The sequence below is a fragment of the Manis javanica genome, chromosome 5, assembly GCF_040802235.1.
Source record: "Manis javanica isolate MJ-LG chromosome 5, MJ_LKY, whole genome shotgun sequence".
Classification (NCBI taxonomy): Eukaryota; Metazoa; Chordata; class Mammalia; order Pholidota; family Manidae; genus Manis; species Manis javanica.
In genome coordinates, this window is record NC_133160.1 from 100,955,966 (window position 1) to 100,980,188 (window position 24,223).

Here is a 24,223-nt window from a genome sequence, read left to right on the forward strand (position 1 = left end):
ATTTCTTGATTCTTTCTGTTTAGGAAAAAAAATCAATCTTCTAACATCTAACTGAGGTAACCTTACATTTACATCATGTGCTTATGGTTTTGTTTCGGTCTTGCTTTCTGAATGTTTCTTAACCTTAATATGGAGATTTTTATTTCTTCTGAAATAGTCATTTGCATATATTTACAAATGTAATCCACTGACACTTTTAAAATCATTTCAAGGTAGAAAATCATACTTTCTCTAGAAATTCATGTTTCAGAGCTTTAGGGAACAATACTATTGCACTAGATCCTACACTAAAGATTTTGATAATCTATTGAAGATTGCCAATGAGAACAAAGATTCTTTGTCATAGATATATCCCTCTATCAGGGAGGTCATACTCAGGTAGTAAGAGCAATTATACTGTAGTTTAATGAAAACTATTTTAGAGAGGCCTCTTCTAACTCAGACTTTTAGAGGTATAAGAAAGTAAAAGTTATTAAATATTGTCATAAGTAGATCCATTCTGAGATTATCTGTGTCAAATATCTAAGCATGGAAATTGATGTCGTATAATGGCAGACAGTGTCTTTCTGGTTCCTGGGACATCGTCTTAGCTGTGGACATACAGTCATAAAATATTTTTCTTGATGATTCCATAGTTTTAGAAATAATAACAACATTCACAGCAACAACCAATATTCATTAAATGTGCCAGGTATTACTCTAGCACTTTATGTGTATCACCTCGTTCCATCCTCATGAACACCCTATGTTAAGTTTTTCCAGAGGAGGAAACGGAGGGTCAAGCAGGGTCACACAGTTGATTCCAACCCAAGCATTCTGACTCCAGAGCCATTATAACTATTGTAACTATTATGTTTTGTGTCCCCCTTTGTTTTTATCCTTTGATGGGACCTAAGTTTTTAAACTTTAAGAATTCCGGACAAGTTGGCCAAACCAAGATAAATGGAGAGTAATGCATCCATTTACCAAGCCAAGAATTGGTTTTCTATTCTGTTTATTTTTGGAGATATTTATATATGTTTATGATGGGATTATTGTGAACCTTAACCAGATATACCTGTGAAGAGTTTTTCAGAAAGGGAGGTTATCAATATGTAGATGAATACACATTGTGTCAGTTATTTGTTCTTTCTTTGTTTTGACAACATGAAATAGGTGGATTGTGCTAAATGTCCTTTTAATGCAGATAAGAATCTTTGAGTTCAATGAAATTCAGGTCTAAACCTTTAAGGCAGCTATTTTTGATTTTACTAAGTGTAAGTGTGTTATTATTTGCTTATTTGTAATTTTCCTCTCTGAGGATGGTTTGCTTATTAGGTGCTCAGTCACCTGCATTATGTTTAGAAACCATAGGCCATATTCACAGACACAGTCAAAAATGATACAAATATGTCTCCTGATAAGTGTTAAGCCCTCTTGGTGAGCCTGAAATACATGCTATTCAAAATAATTTTCCTGTTTATTTTTTTTCCATCTTAGCAAATATAAAGATTAAATATAAAGTTAACTCCATTTTTAATGGATATTTTCACAGCTTAGGTATAGGCTACATAGTACCCCAGATCATACTGGCAATATATATAGAAAAGATGTTAAACAAGTAGTAAATGTTATATTAGTTTCTGATTAGATTCAAGGTCAGATTCCTCAATTCTGCTTCTACCATCACCCTGACCTTCTGACAATTTAGGTTTTGCTGTGTTTATCTATAAAATGCAGACAATACCTAACCAAGGACATTACAGGGCACAATGACATTTCTGTGGTGACTGTCCAGTATCTTTGTTAGAGGGACATTAAAGTTCAGCATACAATTTTATGCAAGCAATGTGTAATAAGCCATCATAATTTTACTTGTTTTGACAAAGATAGAAGTATGAGGACTAGAATTTGTATCTGCACATTATCTGATATTTCAGTTTTGAAGAAAGGAGGGTCTGCTGTTGAATATTTCTTAGCATTCCTACCAGGCAACCAGTGATTTGTTTTGTTGCAGAATATGGAAATTCTCCATTCCACAGCATCCCAGGCAAGGACTGGGCCTGATAATGATGAACTGCTGCCCGATGAAAGGTAATGTGAACATGTCCTTCTCAAATTGTTTACAATAGTGAGAACACATCTTTTTTCACTTACTGCTTTGTGCATCATAAGCACCAAGAAGAATAGAATTCATGGACAGTGTGTCTACCAACAGTATTTTATAGCAAGGAAAGTGCTTAGAATAGAACATTGATGTTGCTGTCAGAGGCAAATAACCATATTCATGTGTGTGTTTCTAGTTTTATTTTGACTGATTTTTTGTAGTGTTTTTGAATTTTATAAGAGTTTGATTTATAACTACTCAGCCTACTTTTAAAATAAATGAAATCATAATTTCAGTGGATGAAAAGCATTGTTATAAAACAGACTGAAATTTTATGATATTTGTTGTTGCCAGTGTTTGTAGCAAAGAGAATGAGAAAGACGGCCGACATGTCCAGCGTTTTGAGGTGAGTGCCTAACAAGATTGGCTGTGGTGGAACTATTGATACATTCTTGAGAGTGCATGGGATTATTATTAACCTGTCAGTAAGGGACAGGACTGTCATTCGTTAGGAAGGCATATACTGGGACATCAGAATTCCTTGAGAACTCACAGAGCTCCATTCTTTTGCCTTTTACATTCTTTCATTTTGTGCATGGAGATTTCTCTCTTGATTTTTCCATGATTTTTAGCATTTTTAAGTGATTGAAATAAATAAAGAGTGTAGTAGATCTATCACAAATTATCTCATTAATTTTTAAATTCACATAAATCAGTTCAGGTTTTTAAATCCAGTTTGTTTTCTGGGTTTTGTGTCACATATTAATTAAGTAAACCATGGAGAAAAAAATACCTAATTCCTGTATGTTTTCTTTCTCTTAAAGTTTCAATTACTTCCTAACCTCCTTGTTCTCCCTCGAGGACATCCCCAGGCTGACCCAATATTTGGTTTCCCTTGCTCCCAACTCTGGCTTCCATTCAGTGTGCTCAACCTCATTTTTCATTCATGTACGTGTGTGTAATCTGCTTTAAAATGTTCCCATTTCCATCTTCAATCTTTCTGTCAGGTTTTCTTTTTGCAAGATTCAAAGCTTTTTTCAATTTGTTCTTCCTAAGTTCTGACTCTTGAGATGCTAATTATATATAGAATTCTCCCTCTAACCTAGTGATTCCTAATCTTTGTTGGGCACTGCCCTAATTCACTGATGGAGTTACTCAATAGCATATATTGAGTTTTACTCTCTATAGGTACTGTGCCAGAAGCTGGGATTTGATAATAGCTGCAATCCCTGCCCACAGGGAGATTTACAATCTAGTAAATGAACCATCTGAAAGCTGTGGACTGCCTCCTTAGAAAATTGTACACTTGTGGAAATGTAGCATAATTGTTGGAAATTAATGGCCACCACCACCCCCTCAAGTGCTGTAGACGCCCCATGTTCCCTCTACTCGGTCATCATGTACACTTCATTCCCCTAGCCAGCTGATGGGCAAGGAAGGCTCCCGCCTTCTGACTGCGTAGCTTCTGAGCCACCTCTTTCATCTCTTGTTTCCAGCTAGTTCAAGCTTCCTTCCTTGGGACCCCAGGCAGCAAGCTGATATTCTTTTCTTGTCTCCAGGTCCTTTTTTTCTGAGCACAGTTTCCCATGATAATGTTTTATTTTTCTTCTGGTTTCATCCCTTTTCTGTTCTTTTCCTCTGCTCACAGCAGGCACCAACTCATCATGCCATTGAACATTACTTTAAAGAAAACTGCTTTGCCAGCTTCTAAAAGAGGTCTTCTCAGTTCTTTCCTTTCGTGCCTTTTATCCTTTACGAGATAAAAGGTGTAGAGCAGCCCTTGTGGGTGGACTTCATAACATTAACTCATAAATGCCAAGTATCACCCAAACTAAATCCATACTGAACTCAGTTTGCCCTTGTATTTCTGTGGCCAGCTCCCATGGCAGGGGATGAGTCATGGAAAAAAACCTCAAATCCTTCCACATGCCAGGTCTTACATGTATCGCCCCTGTGGGTTACCGGTCAGCACCCAGCCCACTGCTGGTGCTCCTTAAGCATTCATTATTAATAATCATTGTCATCATCATCATCATTTCGTCTAGGAGATAAAATTAGGTGGTGAGTTAAAACTAGACTACATTCTCAGTGTCACCTTTCCTTCCCAGTTGCACCAAAGGAGAAAAAAATACAAGTTGGAGATAGTGTTCCTTCTCATGGAGGCATATGATCCTTTCACTGGAGAAAATGTATTTTATTATTATGAATGAAGGGCTATGAAAAGATCTTCTCTATTTTGAAAGCCCTTTCCCTTGTTTATAGTATGTTATAATTTCTTTTTAATATATGTAGCACTTTCTAGAAATTATACAATCCAAATAGTTACTCTGGTTTTCTGGTAATACCACAATAATTCCTAAATTTCAGAGATGAAAAATAAGTCTAGGCTTTGGTTACCCCTCCTAGAATTCTGTTTAACAAGTATTTTACTTCAGGTCTCCTATAGCATCAGACTGAGATACCAAAACTCACATGCCCACCATGAATGGATATGAAAATAAAATATTTCTAATTTCATTCCCTTAAGAAACATTGTCCTTATTAATATCATCCATTAAATGTTTCCTTATAAACTCTCAGATTCATAGCAGATTAGCACAGCAAATAACTGTTATTAGGGAAAGGTGGTTTTCTCTCTTGACTAGTATTTCCATTAGCATGAGGAACATTAGCCTTCGACCTGAGAGATGCTCCTTAGAGGGACAGATAGGCCGAGAGATTTGTCTTAGAGTCTGCTGCTCAAAAGCAAATGCAGGCACAGCCATGACTTTAATTTTGAAATAATTATTTTGCAGCCTTAAATATGTTTTTGTTTGAATGCATGTGATGGAAAGAGTGAACATGGGCTTATCCCTTTGTTGCATGTCTTAATTTCTTTTCATTATGCAGCTAATCTTGTCTAAAAAGGGTCCATTGAGATCTCAGATGGTCACTGAGAGCTATCCATTTCTATTTCATCTGAATTTCTTATGTGGTTTGTATTAAAATTTGTTTAGTGACACACTGGCAATGAAAAAATAAGTTAGAGTCCCTTTAAAGTGCCGAAAATTAAAGTCTGATTTTTTGGAGTAAGTTTTGGAAAGGCTAGTATTTTAACAAAATATCATGTTTGGGCTGTAAGAAATGAGAGAACACAAAGAGAAGCCTAGCACACTGTTCCCTGAACATATGGAGTCCAGAGTCTTTGTTCTTTTGTTTCTTTTTAAGCCCAATTAACAGCTGGAAGTATCCAGAAGAAAGGTCATTCTAAAAACCAGCAATTCCTAGATTCTAAAAGGGATCACGGATAATACAGATTTTCAGAATTCTCTTTCCAATGGAGTTAATACCTTATTCTTTAATTTGATTCCTTCTGATAAGTTGTTTTCTGTTGTGAAAATATTTTATGCTTCCATATAAAATTGAGAATATTAGAACTATAACATTATACTTAATCTCGTCAAGAAAGCAAAACATGTAAGAATTAGTAACTACAGGAAAAGGGTATTATGTTATCGGAAAGAGGTAATTTTATGTCAGAAGTTTAAAGTTAATGAAGTGTTAAATTCTTTCAAGATAATTTTACATTCCTTATACTTTCTAAGCCTACTGCTTAGGAGAGCTTAGAAGCTTACCTTTAATAACAAACAAGACATTCATAATAAACAAAAGACTATTTCCCTTTTTCTTATCCTGCTTCAAAGGAAAAAAGAAAAACACAAGAGAGAGAGAGAGAAAGAAGACAAGTCTTTCCAGTCAAGACTGAGAACAGTAATTATCTCAAGATCTTAAGTGCAGACTTTTATTGTCCTGAATAGGTTTGAGATAAATTCTGAATATTCCCATCAACAAGTATTTATGGAGTGGATAACTGTTATTTCAAATTCACTGTATTTCATGGAGGCTTTAGGATTTCACTATAGGTTTTAATATGAGGACCGGAAACACTTTAAAGCTCCATTTTATTTGATTCAGTTCCAGTTCCATCCAGTCTTGAAAGGCTACTGATAGTGCACTTCATAGGAATTTTGGAAATGTGTTGTGTCCATTTTCCTCTGTTGTCATGCTAAACAATAAGTGTTCATGGTTCTATGTTGTTCTTCTCTTAACACTGTGTGGTTCCTTCCTGTGCAAAGTGTATTGCGCAGAACCCTCTTGGATATCCTCATTCCCGGCTCTGGCTGTCTGTTAGTAGGCTCCTGTCCATTGCCTGTGCAGGAGGGAGAACAGATGGAACAGAAATCACCAACCATTTGAAGCCAGGGAAAGAGCAGGATCAATACAGTCTGGGGATCAGAAAAAGCAGGGCCCAGGCAGATGGCGACAAATCCTGACAAAGCTCTGATGAGTAAGCTAGTAGTTCAGGCTCCGTGACCTGCACGTGGAATGTCATCTGAGGCCCAGGCATTGAGAGGCTCTTAGACTTGCTCCCTTAGCATCTTGTCTTTTGTCCTTCATAATATGCATGACACTCTCTTACATGTTCCATATCTTCCTTCCACACTAAATCCCTTATCTTGTTAATTCCTACCATTCCAGTGCCTAGGACATAGTATGTGTTCCATAAATACTTGTCAGATGAATGAATGGGAAAAGGAAGGTAGTGTATAAGTGACAATAGCATTTCATGCACTATGTGCTAGCTGTTTTTATATCTGTTTTTTCACTTAATCTTCACAACTTATGAGGTTTTGTTCCTGTGTTAGCAAAAAAAGAAGCTAAAGGTCAAAGGTCACTGAGGGTCTTGCAGCTAGTAAGCTGGTGTTTAAACTCAGGTGTCTGACTCTAAAACCCATCCCCTATCTGCCATACCATATTGTCTCTCCTAAGAACCAAATACTCAGTCTGTTTCAGAAAATGAACATTTAGTGTGTTTCCATCTGGTGCAACCTTTTTTTTTTAATAATATATTTCAAGTTGTCACACCTTGAAGACAGTTATATTTTATTTTATTTTTTTTAGGAGAGCAAGGCAGAGGCTTTTATTTAGAGATAAAGTGAGAGGATAGAGCTCCTGGCTCATGCCAGGAGAGCACAAAAGAGCCCTGGTGCAACCTTTTTGACAAGGATTTTGTGTCTGACATCACAGAGGAAGGATCTCTGAGTTGAAAGTTTTGAAATTAAATTATTAACTCTGATTTAACTGAAGATATAAGACATGTAAACAACAAAAGTTGAAACCAAAAATATTTTGGTATTTGAGAATGTCCTTGACATTTTAACATTAGTGATCTAGTAGGAGAAGTAGGTAGGCAAGTAGATGTGTGCCATGCTATAGTATAAGCATTAGTAAAGAGTGTGGGACAATCTGGAGAGGTGCCTCATCCAGATGAGGCTAACCAGTATTTGAAAGAAGAGTAGTTCTTATGCTGGTATATTGCCACAGGGCCTGAGCAGCACCACTGAGCTGCATCTCTAGCTCCCATGTGCACATAAACTGAAGCCCACACCAGCAGCCTACTCTGCAACCCCAGCCTAGGGGACCATGTCAGGTTGAGAGACAGACCAGCAGGGACAGAAACTAGGAAACAATCAGTCCTCTAAGCAGAGCAGGCAAGTGAAAAGCAACCTCACTAACTGATAACAGCACAGCAGGAGAAGCCAGGTACTGGATGGGCTAACAAGTGAGTGTTGTGCCACATGTGTCCATGGCTGTGTGAGCTAGTGTGGGTCTTGTGGGAGGGACCTCTCCACTGCTATGTAGGAAATCAGCCAGAAAGTTCAGAAGCTCTTGTAAGTTAGCATAGGTCTAAATGAGTTACCATAGGATAAGTGATACTCCATTATATGTGGCATGGTGCACATTCTAAACACCCATTTATGGTGTCCCTGACTGTCCTCAGCTTAGCTATTCCTCAAACATATACAAAATGACTGTGCCTCAGGGCCTTTGCACTTGCTTTATTTCTTTCTGGAATGCTTTCCCACAGATGGCACACTCCTTCATTTCCTTCATGTCTCTGCTTTATATGTCACCTTATCAGAAGGGCCTTCCCTGACCATTCAAGCCGACCTTGGCCCCTACCTCCATCATCAGTCATACCCTCCTTTATTTTTCTCCATATTCTGTATCACTCCCTAATGTATTTTTTCATTAACTTTCCCCTCAGTAAGATTCATTAGGACAGAGACTTGATTTTGTCCACTGAAGTTCCCCAGTGTCTAAAAAACTAGTACAGGGTAGGTACTCAAAAAGTATTTCTTGAATAAATATTAAATTTTATCTTTGAATCTCTAGCACCTGGCATCTAATAAATAGCCCTATTATATGTATACAGTATGTGATTGACTGTGTTCCTAACTCCGTTGAGCACACATGAGCCCGTTCCGTGAAATGTCAGCTCTCAGTGCGAGGGTCTTGCGTGTCTCCTGCAGAGCCCAGCACAGAGTGGGTACATGGCCCCATGTTGTTGAGGGAATAAATAAATCCATACAGTTGGAAGAAAGAAAACAAAGGATGTTTTTTATTTTAATTTTCTTTGAAATTGGTTGCTAATTCAAATGTAACAGTCATACAAAGTATGGATTCTTATATTAGTTTGTATGTGTGAAATTTCGGGATTTGACATGCACCCTGCCAAGTGCTGCAGGGCTCTTGAATGCCCTAAGGAGACTCAGACACTGTGGAGAGCAGTGCAAGTGACTGGTGTTGGGAGGGACACAGGCTGCCTGCAGAAAGAACCCAGCTGTTAGGCTGTAGGTCTTCGCACCGACATTCATTCCACCCACAAGGCATCAGCTGGGAAAATACACATTTCACCGTTATTACTCTGTTTTGAAAATCGTTTGATGGGTTTCCATTACGTACTACAGGAAAAATCTGAATTTAGTCCAGCATCTGCTTATCTGACACCCGCATCATCTGCCAGGCCCCCTTTCCATGCTAAGCACCCGCCTCCTGAACCTCTGATCTTGCTGGGACCAAGCTTTCCCCGCTCTCAAGCTGCCTTTGCTCAGGCTCCTCCTTCTCCTTCCTTCACGTGAAGGGTCTTTCTCAGCCCATCTGACTCAGGCTGGCTGCCCCTAATCAAAACTGCTGTTGCTGATTCATGACAAGAACACCAGTGACTCTTTCCTCCATACTTGTTCATAATGCGTCTAAAACTGCTCCACCTTTTGTCACAGCACAGTTCACCTTGACTTGGCGGTTGTATATGCCTCATCTCCATCTCCAGCATTTTGTGATATGGCAACATTTTACTCATCTCCCTACAGTGCCTAATAATAATAAAAAGAATGACAGCTTCCATATCTGCATTTCTTATGCTCCAGGCACCAGGCTGGAAGACTCTTATACTTTTTTAAGATCTTCAAAGGAAGTTTGCAAAATTGGTATTATTAATGCCATTTTAAAGATTAGGAAATGGAGGCTCAGAATTTGGAGCAGCTCAGCAGAGCACTAAGCTAGTAAATATCAGTCACACTTCAAGCCCAGGTCTGCCTGTAGGCAAATGCATGGCCACCCCATGGCAGCCCAGCACCAATAGCCTGGTAGTACATACCTTGGGAGAAGGTGTGTGTTGGCATGCAGAACCGCATCTCTCCTGTCCTCCCATTTTTATGTGTCTAGGTGTAACAGGTGTTAAAAATCTTTATTGAGAAAACATTTGCTGTGAACATTCACACACACACAAGCAGAGATTTGATCACTGAACCCTACTAGTCTATGGAGAATTTAGCTCAAAGGAACAAATAATTTTTTTAATCCATAATCTGGGGTTTTATTCACCAACAGACAAGAGCATTTTGAAAGTATCTAAAAGCCCCAGATTTACTTGGCATTTCCCTCTGACTTTAGTAGCTCATAACCTGACTGATGATACTTCCTTTTATCCCAGATGTGAAGAAAACACAGGTCCTCATGCATCATTTCATGGAACTCTAATAGTAAAAGCCCTGTCTACTCCCATGGTGATATCAAAGTGGGTTGAATAGCTGTTAAAAGTAGCTGAAAGTCTTAGTAGTGTTTTATTTTAAGCATAAGGGTGCTCTCATACATTAGTGGAATCATTTATGATTTCCAGATGTCATTTGGTTTTTTCATTTGATAGTATGTTTGCCAAAATAAATTTCCAGTTATTCTCAGAATCTTTAGTACATATTTATGCTACTTGAAAAATGTATTTGTGAGTAAACACTTGTATTTATAATTTTATGAGTGAGGAGAAAGTGACAATAGTTGGGTTTACCAGTTGCCACCAGAGCAAGGCAAGAAAAGATTTAATTTCAATGCAATATTTTAAAAATACAATCAGTTAGCTAAAATAGCAACCTTGAGGGGAGTATTTTCCCATCCACCAGAGATCCCAGCCTGGTGCAGGTGCTGCCAATGAGTGAAACAAGTGTGGCTGAGTATTTAATATTCAGAGTAAATGAATAGTAGGAAAACAAGTGACAGTTACCTGTAAGATATAAATTATGTATTGCTGACTTGCTGACGTGCCAGTTCTCAGCTTTTTACTTTAAAAAGAAAAAAAATAAGCCTTGTTCCCTGTAAGATTTTGGCTCCTTCCCAGAGTCCGTATTCCTTACTGCTAGCTGAGAAGAGATGCCAACCCCTGGTGGTGTTTGAATTTGCGCAACAATGCTTTAAGACCAGAGCTCCTCCATAAATAGTCTGCTCTCCCCACCCTTGGGAAGAAAACAACCACAGGAAATCTGGGAACGTGCAGCTTGCCCCCGTTTAACTGATCTAAGCCTGCAGGGCCAGCAGGAGAGCACTTGTGTCCTCAGCCTCTGCTCCTGGCCTCGCTGGACTGTTTACCTAAGGGGCGAAGAAGCCTGTGTGCAGAAGGCACCATGTTGCTTCGACAGCCTTAGCAACCACAGTAGCTGGCTTTTGTTGTTGTTTACAGTCTGGAGAGCCATATTCCTTTAAGGAAGCACAAACTCCTTTCCCTCATTCCTTGCCCCAATCAGTAATCCTCAAGACTGGCAGCTGCCTGCAGTTTTCAGGAAAAGCAGCCCGTGGAAATCATCTTCTCACAGAAGAAAAGTTAAAGGAGTGCAGATGGACGGTCGCTTTTTGCATGCAAGTGGCCAGCTAGTATCTAGGGGGCATCAGGCTATGATTTTGATTTCTGTGCTGGGCGCAGGAGCAGCTGTGGCTCGGGAGGTTTCATCCAGAAGGAGTGAAATTGCTGCAGGCATTTTTGGGTTTTGGTGAACAGTAGCTATTTGGAGACATTGTGCTGTTATTCCAGAGCCCCACGATGAAGATTCAGGAGCATCCCAGCATACCTGACACCAAACTGCAAAGGACTCAAGATGCCGGGGACCAGCAGGAGAGCTTTGCCTCTGAAGTGCCTGAGCTGGACCTGACTGCGTTGTGTGATGAGAAGAGCTGGGAAGGTAGGATCGGCTGATGTTTGGGTGATTAAATATTGTAAAAGCATATATAAATCAGCATTAATGGGAGCCATGCGACCGCGTGGATGTGTGGGTGAGTGAAAGTGATGCATGCAGAAGTCACTGCATTTCTAAATGACCAAAAATCCTTTCTCTGGCATAGGAATGTGTCACATTAAATGTTGCCATTAAATAAAATTGCAATCTAAGAAAGAAAACATGCTTGCCCTTTATCACGGTGTCACCTTGCAGTCCTTTTTCTTCTTCACTCACCCAGAGTGCTGACAGGGGCATGTGTTTTCCCTTGGAGTAGCAGCACAGTAATGTAGAGCAGGTATGCATTTAGGATTTTGTCTCAGTAAAGCTGATTTTCCCACTACTACATGCCAACCATCTACCTCCTTCAGTAAATCTCCTTCCCATTTTTCAAGAAAGATGTTTTGGTTTGCTCTGCTTCTATGTTTGTTTTTATGGGTAGAATTTTTTAAAGTCCAGGTTAGCAAACGTAAGGGATTTGTCATCAGAGAACACTGAACACAAGCACTTCTTATCAAAAGCCTGCAATACAGTGTTCTGGATTAGTGTTTTTAGAGATTTTTGGCAAAAGCATGAGGAATTTACTTGTGAAAAGAAAGAAGGCATCATCATGTCAAAACCATATTTCCAGAAGGCTTATTGGCACAATCATTAATATCAGGCTGCTATTTTTTCATTAGCCATGTGTCTGCCTCCTGCATCCAGCAGTGTGTGCCCACCAGAAGCACCCGTCTGCCTGTGTGGCTTGGGGTGTGCGTCGAGAAGGCTGCAAAGAGGAAGAAGCTGCTTCTGACTGCAGAGCAGCAGCCTATGACTTAACTCAGTGATTTAGCGGAGAACCACCACTGTGAAAAATCAATCCTTCTCAAAGTGTCGGGATTGCCTTGGCTTCTCCACGCCCCCCCCTTTTTTTTTAACCAGAAAGTACTCATTATGGGAATGATCTCAGATGAAGGACCAAAAGCTGATCTAAAAAGATCACAAGGTGAAAAATAGCGACCCCATTAGGCTCCTCCCACCCAGGGCTTAGCGAAGCAAAAACAAACTGCTTTTTATCCTGATTCTCACTCTTTGCGATCTAAGAAACAGGTTCTAGTTCTTTTCATATAAATAGGCCGTGGTTCTGAGGTCTTGTCAGACTTTCCCTGCTCCTGATATATTCACTGGGGAAAATGCAGGGTTTTTTGTTTTGTTTCTATTTTAGGTGAATATATTCCTGGGTAGTCTTTGGTCTTCTGTTTTGTGTACTTTGAAATAACCAGGTGTGTTTTTAATTCATACATTAAAAGCAACATGCCCCTACCCCAAAAAATATCCCACATTAGCCACCATTACCCACATTTAAAAAGCAGTAGCCATGGCAAATGCTAGGTTTGGGGTTCAGTAACATGGGCACCCCTGTTCATTAACATGAGCCCATAGATGAAACTAGGATGCGGGGCCCGCAGTCGGATTAGCCACACTACCTTGATGATGTATTTAGCAAAGAGGCAGGTAAGATTCTTCCTCCTCCTCCCAAAATGGACAGTTTGATTATTTTTATCTTGGTTCATCATAAGTTTGTAATCTCCTCCAGCATGCTGAAGAGGTGAATATGAAATTCTCTTCAGAGTGGCTGAAAGCTGACTTAAAATTTCCTTATAACTATTTCATTTTACTGAATGTAAAGAATGTTCTTCCAAATAAATAATAATGTGAAGGAGCCAACATTTTACTCTATATTGGGAAACTAGATTTATAAATAAAGCTTATTGGGGAAAAAATAGGTTTCGAGAGGCTCGTTGTCAAATCCACATAATTTATTAAGTGATTTGCTTTAACTTTTTTTGCTAATTACTGCATTTGTCATTGAACTTGCATATCTTAAAAATCTACATGGGTTCATTTCAAGGCTGCTTTGATCTCGTGGCTGCTGTTTTAAGTGGCCATTTTTTATTATATATTTATTTAAACTTTCCAAGTTACATTATAGCAGTAAAGAAGCTACAAGTATAGTAGACAAAGTAAATGAATTTTTATGTAAAAAATAGTTGAGAGCCATAAGGCCATTCACTAAAATACGACCTTTTTAAAATAGCTTCAGTAAGACACAAACAAAATGGTGGCTCCCCAGCAAGGAATAAACTTTGCACTAATTTGAACTGTGAATGTGAGACCCATCAACAGTAATAGTTGCCAAAGCTGTGTGAGCCTATATCCATCTATCAGCTCTGTCACCAGTCTCCAAGCTACTGGATAGTGTAATCCCCACTTGAAATCTGCTTGTTTGTTCCCCGTCCCCACCGTAGTTCACATTCACTCATTCGTGCAACTTACAGAAGAGCAGATGAGACATACTAAGTGAGTAATTTGCTGGTACTGCCCTCTGTAATGTAGACTCCCACGTGGGAATAATGTTCTCTGGCCTCTGAGGCATATTGTATCAGGGAAACAAAAAAGGAAGTGAACTGGTAAGTAGATTCCATAGCCTACATAGAACAGAAACCTCTCAGACTCATTGTAGGGTCAGTGTCTGATCGTACTTGTTGACAGAAAAGTATCACATGCTTTATCTTTTTATTCTCTGTGTAGCTTTATATTAGGGCACATTTCTTGATCATTTCACATGACATTATCATTATTATTATTATTATTATTAGGGGTTTCCACTCTTCAAAATTAAATGAATACACAAATCAAAGATGCTCTACTTTGTTACTTAAAGCCCTTGAGAGTTGCATAGTAGGAGTGTTTCTAATCCACCAACTCATGTTGGTTTGGGGGTATCATTTGTGGAAGTACTCAAGTTTCTACATGCAGCTGCTCTATTAGATTAGTCCTGCTAAAATTAAGTTTAAAAGAACATCTTTAGAAGGGCATAAAATACTTCATGTATCACTTACTGCTTATCAAAAATAACTTCAGAAAAGAAATTCTCCAAAAGAATATAATGAAGCAAGGGACCTTAAAGATCTTTCAGTTGAACCCCCATTATACAGATAAGAAAGCTGAGGCCAAAAAAGGCAAAATGATGATTCAAGATAACAAAGTCTGCCAACTTCCGCCCAGATGCCTCTTTCTAAGCAATACCAGTTACATATCCTGGCAGGCAGTGGATCATAATAGTTAAGAGCCAGGCACACTCTGGGTTCAAATCCTGACTTACTACTTAACCAGCTTTGTGGACAAGTTAGTAAATGAGTCTGTTTCAGTGTCAACTTTCCCATCTTTAACTAGGTGTAACAGTAGTTAATATTGAATAGTAGTGTTAGTAGTATCTACTTATTAAGTTTGTTGCAAGGATTAAATGAGCTAATATATGCAAAGTGCTCAGCCCAGTGTGGGCCCATAATAGGCACTATATGAGTGTTAACTGATCTTACTACCATCCTCAGTGAATGTTTCCACATATAGTTCCAGGAAAGACCAGCCTAAGTTTACTGTCTTTGAAACCAGAGCCCAGTCCTTCTCCCTATGGACCATGGATGGCTCTTACAGAAGAGGCAATAATTACTAGGTCCTCCACTGATCACCAAGGACTGACCATAGCACACCAGCCTCCTTTCTTCTATGACTCTGCATTAGGGAAATCGTTCATTTGACATGGCCTCTGCTGGGCCTTAACAGGGACTTGTGACAGCCTTGTCAGAGGTGTGGAAGGGTAGAAGACAGTCAGGTAGCATAGCCAATTAGTAATTGATTAAGTAACTGTGTGGCAGAGTGCAGATATGTGAATCAAAGTTGGAACAAATGGGGGAGTTCTCTTTAGTAAAGTCCTCAGCCCTATCAGTTCCACACATTTATTAATGACTTAACTGGAGCTATTGAGGGCCTGCCTATAAAATTTACAAATAGGGGCAAAGCAGATATAGGATAAGACTGACTGACTACTAAGGTTCCTTCTAACTCAGACAGTTTGCAAGACTATTTGAACAATTTAATAGGACTACTATTGTTCTCAGATTAAATTTTGGAACACTAAGGAAAATTTGATAAGAGGATTTCTCCCAGTAAAGCCCCTCCCCAGCAGGACTCACATCTTTCTGTATCTGGGATGTGCAAGTACCTCCGAGCACCACTGAGGAACCTCCTTAAAAGACAGGATAAGGCCATGCCAAGCAGTAACAATTCTAAATGGCAGAGGGTTGGAAATGAGATGTGCAAAGCATCAGTTCCCTTAATTCTGTGCAGACTTCTTAAATCACTTCAGTAGCCAGTTTTGTTTTGTATATGTAAATGGATCCAGCCAGCTAAGCAGAGGACTATGTCACAGCAACCACATTAGCATTACTCAGAGCTATGTTCGCTCTTTCAGCAGTGAATTCCCTTTATTTCCATGTGTACTGAAGTGTCTGAATTGGAACTCTCCCAGGACCCATTCTTTTTTATTACTTAGGTAGCAAACCTGCAGGTTTATCTCTATTATTTCTGACTCGCTGTGATGTGAGCTGACCTGGGTAGATTAATTTTTAATAGAGAAACATGCCATACTTGCATCCAGAGTTCTTTGTGACAAGACACATGGCTAAAATCAAAATCAGTGTATCCAAGGAATTCTGGTCTAGATAGGAAAATGCACTTATTTTGTTTGGTGCCTTAAGATAAAAATCCAATTTAAATCCTCAAATCTCTTCTTTTTCCCTTTGAATAATTTTCTTGCAATATCCTTGTCTATCTCATTGCTCGAGAATTACTTGTTAAAATATATTTCCCAAACTAGCAGTTGGGACAGGTCAGTAAATACATCCTCAAGACTGGTTCTCTGTACATGTAATGCAATCACACATGCTGTCATGTACCACCCTGTTCTTACTCGCTTTTCTAGTGGAGTGTCAACTGTCAAACATGAGATAGCTTTGTATTTTTAGATTGTTTCAAACTAGAACAACAGGTAGTTATATCAAATAGTATTATGTGTAATTTTATAACTCTTGAATAGGAGCCTTAAGTTGTAAGGCTGTTTGAGGAAAAGAGAGAACTCATACAAGAATTTCATGTTGCTTAAGTGAGAAACTTCACTTATGTTCTATGTGTGTAGTAATGATAAAACATACCTTTTTATTTTGTTAAAGTTGAAATTCATGGTTTTACAGTTTTCCTTTCTAAATAAGTGAAGTCATTCTCACTAACTGCATCATTTAAGCAAAAATATCACCCATGAGCTAGAATTTCTTCAGCTGGGTTTTCATATATACCACTGGCATCACTAGGAAAATGACACATTGGGTCTTCTTGTCAGTAGTGATTGGTAAAAAAGGGAGCTACAAAATACCTCTGTACTGCAGAAAGATCTGTCAGATGGCCCTGTATTACCCACAAAGCATCCACCAAACATAATTCAGACCCCTGATCAGTGTTTTTTGTTTTGTTTTGTTTTGTTATCATTAATCTACAATTATATGAAGAACATTATGTTTACTAGGGTCCCCCCTTCAACAAGTCCCCCTCACAAACCCCATTACAGTCACTGTCCATCAGCATAGTAAGATGTTGTAGAATCACTACTTGTCTTCTCTGTGTTGCACAGCCCTCCCCATTACCCCCACACACATTATACATGCTAATTGTAATACCCCCTTTTTTCTTCCCCGCCATTATCCCTCCCTACCCTCCCATTCTCCCCAGTCCCTTTCCCTTTGGTAACTGTTAGTCCATTCTTGGGTTCTGTGATTCTGCTGCTGTTTTGTTCCTTCAGTTTTTCTTTGTTCTTATACTCCACAGATGAGTGAAATCATTTGGTATTTGTCTTTCTCCGCTTGGCTTATTTCACTGAGCATAATACCCTCTAGCTCCATCCATGTTGTTGTAAATGGTAGGATTTGTTTTCTTCTTATGGCTGAATAGTATTCCATTGTGTATATGTAGCACTCTTCTTTATCCATTCATCTACTGATGGACACTTAGATTGCTTTGATCAGTGTTTTATAGTTAACTCAGGAGCACAATATACATTCTAGTCACATTTGGTTAATGGTCACAGACACGCAGTCTTTTTGCAAAATGGCTTTGTACACAGAGACCACATAGTTGAAAACTTAAAGATTAGTTGTAAAAATTGTGCTATGTTCAGACAAAGTAAAGGGCTTTAAGACCTAAGATAACACCCTTCCAAACTAAGTTTTGATGAGTAAAAATGCCAAAGTAGCCAGCGCACCTATGCCAATATCAACATCAGACTTGTTTTGTCTTTGCCCTCTGTCCCCAGTAAACCCCATGATGGCACTCTGCTTGTTTTGCCCAGTGCCACTCCGTGGTGAGCTTTTCACCTGCTGCTTTACTCTTTGAGCCATCTTAACCCTTTCCCTGTGCTGGCTCCATTGATAATAGTTTTACATAAAATTACTCCCATCGTATGAAATATCATGAAACAGAAGCTGCAATCTGGTTAGTTTAATAGTTCCATTTTTTGCAACTTAACACTACAGTTTTCTTATTATTGTAGGGATTACTTTCCACTCGCTCTCTCAATCCATATTTTACTTTTATGTCAGCAGTGTGGAGCTGCTCTTATCTGAGCCCTGCCACGTAGGAGGAGCCAGCCAAGAGCATTAATACAAATGGTAAAACAACTCTTGTTCTTCAGCCTTAGCCAAGTGTAGCTACCATTATGTTCTCTCCCACGTTTTGAGACTCTCAGTGGACAAGAAACTATCTTTAACACTGCTTTCATTTTTTTGAAAATATATAATTATCATCTGTGTTCCCAGATAACTTGGTTCTCTTTCAATTTTGAAAACCTATGGATCTCATTCCACAAGAGGTTAATTTCTTTAAATGTGCTTATCTCTCCTCCTATACTGTGGGGCCTTCAAAACTGTCAGTCATCCTTATTACTGGAGCTCCTGTGCTGAAGTCAAGAGGTTTCGTGTCTAGTCCCAACTCTGGTCACTGATTAGGTATTTGCTCTTAACTTCTTTGGGTTTCAGTTTCTTTATCTGTCATCTGTTGGGTTGAATCAGTGGTTCTCAAACCTGACTGCAGTTAGGATCACTTGGGAAGCTTTTAAAAGCCCGCGTGTGTGTGTGTGTGTGCGTGCGCGCATGCGCTGCATATCTGGGCCCTCACCTAAACACTGTGTTTAATTGAGTGGTGTGAGGGCCTGTACATTAGGATTTGTTTAATATCTCCCTGTATGGCACTAATGTGCAGCCAGGGTGGAGAAATGACTAGATGAGAAAATGTATGGAGTCTCAACCAGCTCTGTGTTCTATGATTCTAATATCATTTTTTAAATAAAATACTGAGTACTAGATTAAGATAACCTTGTAGGTTTTATAAGTACTTTGATAGCTGAAGGAGCAGTTGTTACATGATTCAAACTCTAGGAATCCCAGAATTTAAGATCATGGCGAAATTTTGGCCTTGTGTAAATCACAGTAATCTGTATTTAAAGCATAACTTTTAATGCAGAAACTATTACAAATGAAATACCCTCTATCATCAGAGACCTATCTTTTAAACCTATTGCATAGGATTTTCTTTAATAAGGAAAAGAATATATTGAGGTGGGTCTTGAAGAAAATTGAAATAAATGTCATCCTATTCTTTCCCAAAATGACAAGTCAGGATGAAAGTATATTTTATTCTTAAAGATTATCTCAAATAATTTGTACAGATTCATCCTTTGTAAGGCATTCTTTTTTCTTTTTGTTTTTGACCAATTCTTGTAAGCATCCTACTTTAACTGCAGTCTTGAGCAGCTTCTGAGGTTTCAAGTGCAAAGCCTGAATCGTAACCATGCTAATGCCAACACACTAGCAGAAGCACTCAAAACAGCTAGGTGGCCTAAACAGAAGATGCAAGCTCCCGAGGAAATGGGCCCTCACAAGATTAATGGGATTCCTAAGCTTGCTTCCTCAGTTGCTTCAATGAAGGATGGGTAGCCAAGATGCCCAATATCTCCCTCCCTGCTGCACTTGATCTTCCTCTCCATGATGCCCTCATGTGGAAGGGATCTCCTCAGGGGTCTGCAGGGGAAGCTGGGAGTGTACACTAGTGACTGTCTTCCCTCAGAGCTGTTTCTCTGGACAGCCTAGTAAACTCTCTTTTGAAAACAAGTGAGGATGGAGATAGAAGGCTGTCTGATCGATTGGTGATTCAATCTCAGATGAGAAGCCATTCAGTGCCTCCTAAATTTAGTGCCCCTAAAGCACTCAGAACACTTGGGGAACAAGGGTGCTTTAAAGAACAGTTTTTGACCTCTTATCTCATTATCTTGCAGAGCCCATCCCTGCTTTCTCTTCGTGGCAGCAGGAGAATGGGGACTCTAATGAAGCGCACCTCTCGCCGCAGGCAGGGCGCCTGATTCACCAGCTCCTGGATGAGGGCAGTGACCCCATGCTCTCTCCTCGGTTCTATGCTTATGGGCAGAGTCGGCAATACCTGGATGACACAGAAGTGCCTCCTTCTCCCCCAGATTCCCATTCTTTCATGAGGTATGTTTCTTTGTGTTGTTGATAAGCAGATGCACCATCCCTGTAACATCAGAAAGGATAAGAATGTGCTAATGGCTATGAAGGGTTTCCTACATTGTAAGCCTGTGGAGGAGCATATTGGGAATCTCTATCCTAGTAAGAGGCTCTGCTGTGCTTTCTCATGTGAACTGTGGGCCAGCTACAGCATCACATATCAGCTCCTTCCCACAGCTCAAATTTAACTTGGAGGTCAGCGGCACAAATTTCAGTCCTAATTGTACACGTGAGCTAGAGAAAGACCTATGTAATAGGGGGACATACAGAGTTAAAGGTCATGAAATGAATTAGCAGTCAGCTGCCTTTTATTCGAGAAGAGCAGCTGGTTAGGACCCTCTCGCACAGTCCCCAGAGCCCCTCCCAGCAGGCAGCTGCCGCTCCTGGGGGTGCTGACCCGAGCTGTGCCCCACACAGGCGGCGGAGCTCCTCTCTGGGGTCCTATGATGGCGAGCAGGAGGATCTGACTCCTGCCCAACTCACACGGAGGATTCAGAGCCTTAAAAAGAAGATCCGAAAGTTCGAAGACAGGTTTGAAGAAGAGAGGAAATACAGAGTAAGTGCCTCCTCCCTGGGTGCCCTCCCTCCCCTGACAAGCCAGAGTCTCAGCAACTCAGAGAAGTGATAAAAGGCTAAGGGAAATTCCTAGGGGATCTCAAAACAAAGAGGCAGTAAAAACTGACAACCCCAAACATCATGTATCAGCATATTCCTTGCACAAGTGTATGCTTACAAATAAATGGAATGCTTTAGTCTATATTTTGTAAATTTATTGGTAAGCAGGAATGAGAAAAATCATTAAATGAAGTCTTTTGTTTGGCTAAAACTTAATTAAAGATAATCTTCTAAAATTTTGTTAGTACTGACCTCATTCTACTCTCAGCTCTATTTTTAGTATTTCCTACAAGAGTGGCAAAAAGGCATTTTTTGTAGTGGTTCCCATGGAAAACATATAGCCTTCTGCCTTCTATTCTGTTACCCTGACAGACTGAACCCTACAAATAATGGAGAAGGGGCCATGGACCTAACAGAAGTCCATGATGGTAAAATTTCAGCATTTTGCCTCCAAGGAATTCTTAGAAAGCATCAAAAATGACTAGACATAAAGAAGGATAATAGAATTACACCTGTAAAGTTTGCTCTGATTGATGGCAGCTAATTTCTCATTGCAGTGGGACTCAACTGTTCCTTCCTGTTTAAAATAATCCAGTCATCAAGTTCTTCTTTTTCCTACCCCAATTCCAAAACATTTACACTAGATTTCCTTCTCTCAGCCTTCACACAGTGACAAAGCAGCCAATCCAGAGGTTCTGAAATGGACAAATGACCTCGCCAAATTCCGGAAACAACTGAAAGGTAGGGAAAGTTCTAGTCCTATGGCATGGTTTCTATAAAACAAACCAGGTACAGAATCCATAACACCTCAGGATGAGTGCCACTGCTAAAATACCCCAGAAAAGACTAATTCCTCAAAGCGTCTTCCCAGTACTATCAGCGTTCAAGGGATACCTTCTCCATGTCTTCCCATGGTCTCAATCACAGGGCAACCCAGATCAGCTATGATGCAAATTCTGCAGCATTTCTTTATTTCCTTAAACCACTAACATAAGGATAAGGGTTTCAATCAACATGTAGGAAGTAGCTGTTTAATCCAAGTCTTCATTTGCTGTGGCTTTAGGAGAAGACATATAGACACAGAGATGAATATAAAAGAATTTGGTCCCTGACCCTCAAAGAGCTTGCTTTCTTATAGGAGATAGAGTCTCTTAACAACTAAATAAAAGATAAAATGAAAATAATCCCAAAATGAGGTGAGTGTAATATACAGAAAAGTTGGCCCGCAGTCAGCTGCTAGATGAGTAAATGCCTGTAAATACTATGGGAATAGGATAGGAAGACATCTGCTGCTTTGTGAGAAAGCAAAGGGGTTGGTGCGGCTGAAGCATGGACATTACATAGCCAAAGCTTTCTCAAGAATTGGGGTTAAGGCAACATTCCAGATAATCCAGGAAGGCGTTATCATTTTCTCAGCTGTACATAATAACCCAGGGATTCCAACTAATATTTTAATTAAATACCTTCTGAAAAAGACAATGCTAAGCCATTACTGACACCACAGAAAAACAATTCGGTTTCAGCAGACATCAATTCTCATATATCTGCACCCCCCAAATTTTTCAACTAGAGTCAAAACTAAAGATATCCGAAGAGGACCTAGCCCCCAGAATGCGGCAGCGAAGCAACACACTTCCCAAGAGTTTTGGCTCCCAACTTGAGAAAGAAGATGAGAAGAAGCAAGAGCTGGCAGATAAAGCGCTAAAGCCCAGCGTTGAAGCCACACTAGAGTCCATCCAGAGGAAGCTCCAGGAGAAGCGGGCAGAAAGCAGCCGGCCTGAGGACATTAAGGTGTGGTGATTCAGTGAAGGCCCCAGGCCAACTGCTCATCCTAAACCATTCCAGGAAATGTGGTAGAAACACAGGGCATGCCGCATGGATCCCGGTGGGAAGAGAGATGGGTTGACCCCTTGCAAACCTCCCACACCCTCATTTAAGACACTCTTAGATGTCTAGGGAAGCAGATGAAATGACTTCAGAGGGTTGAAACTGTAGGTACTTTGGCTTCTGACTACCAGCTGCAAGCAGAAAACTCTGTTGTACAGGTTGCAGAATGAACTCACTCAGGCTAATAGTTGGTTTGGTGGGAGGTCTGAGGTGGGAAGATTATCCACAAACCTTTGGGACTGTTGCAGCCTGTAACTGTAGTCGTCACTGGGCCCCTTAAGCTAAGCCCATGTGCCCCACAGTCTTGCTTCCCTCAGGATTCAACATGCCTTTACTACTGCATGGGAGGTACAAGTAGTTCATAATTTCCACTGGGCTATCAGTATTTCTGAAAAGAGCTCAGGAATGGTTAATCCTAGGATAAGCTGTTGTATGAGGATTCTTTTTAGTGTTACTTAAGGAAATTTGTGTAAAGAAGTTGGAATGTTCACAAATGTTTCCCTCTTCTTCCTTTCTCTCCCCTTGTGTTTATATAGGACATGACCAAAGACCAGATTGCCAGTGAGAAAGTGGCTCTGCAGAAAGCTCTGTTATATTATGAAAGCATTCATGGACGGCCGGTATGTAAATGTACCGAGTTTTCAGACTGGGGTAAATTATCTGGCTTTAGAAGTGGATCTATGTTCAGTATTTTGCAAATGAGTTTCCCTGATGTTAGATTCTATTTTCACCAGAACTAAGCTTTCTGAAGTCTATCTACTATATGGGGAATTTGAATTCCAAAGTAAAACTAGTTTGCAATTAGAATGTAGTCACTGGTATCCTGCTTCAAGGGGAAAGTGGTAGAAAGGGTGTAGGGAGCAGAGCCCCGGAGTAGGGAGACTTCCCTGTCCCTGGGGCTGCCCCCAGCTATCACTGGCTCTAGGCACTTTCATCCAGAAAATGAAGGTGTTAAACCAATATGATCTGCCCTCAAATTCAACCCTCTGCCATGTAGTTGCATCTACTGTTTATCTGTTGAGAAATTCTAGCCACTATCCCAAACCAAAAAGCATGAGGAATCCAGATTGTGGCTTCGCCTTTCCATAAAAGCAGGAAGGCTTTGAGGTGACTTATGATTCAGCAAGAGCATTTATTGAATGTTTATTGTTAGTCCTGGGGGAGACTCTAACACCATAGACTTCTGCTCTATTCCTTAAGGAACTTGTAATCAGATATCCTTGTCAGTTACTCTTGGTAACCTTCTGTTAAGCAGATTGCCAAGAACACAGTGAAAAAAGTTCTTAAGAGCAGGTACAAAGAAGCGTGAAGCTTATGTTCACAGAAAGATTTTTATGTAGCCAAAATGCATAGTTCTGGTTTCCAGTCTTAGCCATAACTATATAACAAAGGTAGCCTTTCATATAAAATATGCTCTTTTAAACAAAGAAGCTTCCAGAATAAAGCACTAAACTCTGCAGTCTGTGAGGGCAGGAATTCTGGGTTTTGTTCACCTAATGAAGAACCTGATCCTCATCATCTAGTACAAGACCTGACATATGGCATGTGCCCAGTAAACTACCTGTAGAATGCATCCTCCATGGTATTTTGGCCCAGAATTTATCAGGTTTTAATAAAATTTTTAAAAAGCTGGAACTTATGATGATTGATTTTGCTGGCCTGTCCCTGAGTGGAAAAATACTGGCGCTTTGGGATAATGGTCATGTTTCAAGCCAAGTTTTGTTTTGGATTTTTTAAAGGCATTGAACCAAACATAAATGAACTGAAGCTCAAATATATTGTGAAACTTTGTCCTTTTCCACTGGTGTATTCAGAACTTGTAGAGG

The 24,223-nt window shown here is 39.8% G+C and overlaps 1 protein-coding gene across 14 annotated transcripts in view; it reads left to right on the plus strand.

Moving 5' to 3' along the window:
• The window catches only part of FAM13A (family with sequence similarity 13 member A), a 320,862-nt gene that overhangs the window by 278,720 nt on the left and 17,919 nt on the right, over positions 1–24,223 (plus strand). For all 14 annotated transcript variants that reach the window (XM_037020137.2, XM_037020139.2, XM_037020138.2 and 11 more), the window contains 8 exons: positions 1,997–2,073; positions 2,441–2,492; positions 11,268–11,415; positions 19,649–19,862; positions 20,313–20,451; positions 21,170–21,251; positions 22,081–22,301; positions 22,934–23,017. In XM_037020137.2, the coding sequence (XP_036876032.2) occupies positions 1,997–2,073; positions 2,441–2,492; positions 11,268–11,415; positions 19,649–19,862; positions 20,313–20,451; positions 21,170–21,251; positions 22,081–22,301; positions 22,934–23,017 (1,017 nt within the window). The remainder of the gene's footprint in view (positions 1–1,996; positions 2,074–2,440; positions 2,493–11,267; positions 11,416–19,648; positions 19,863–20,312; positions 20,452–21,169; positions 21,252–22,080; positions 22,302–22,933; positions 23,018–24,223) is intronic.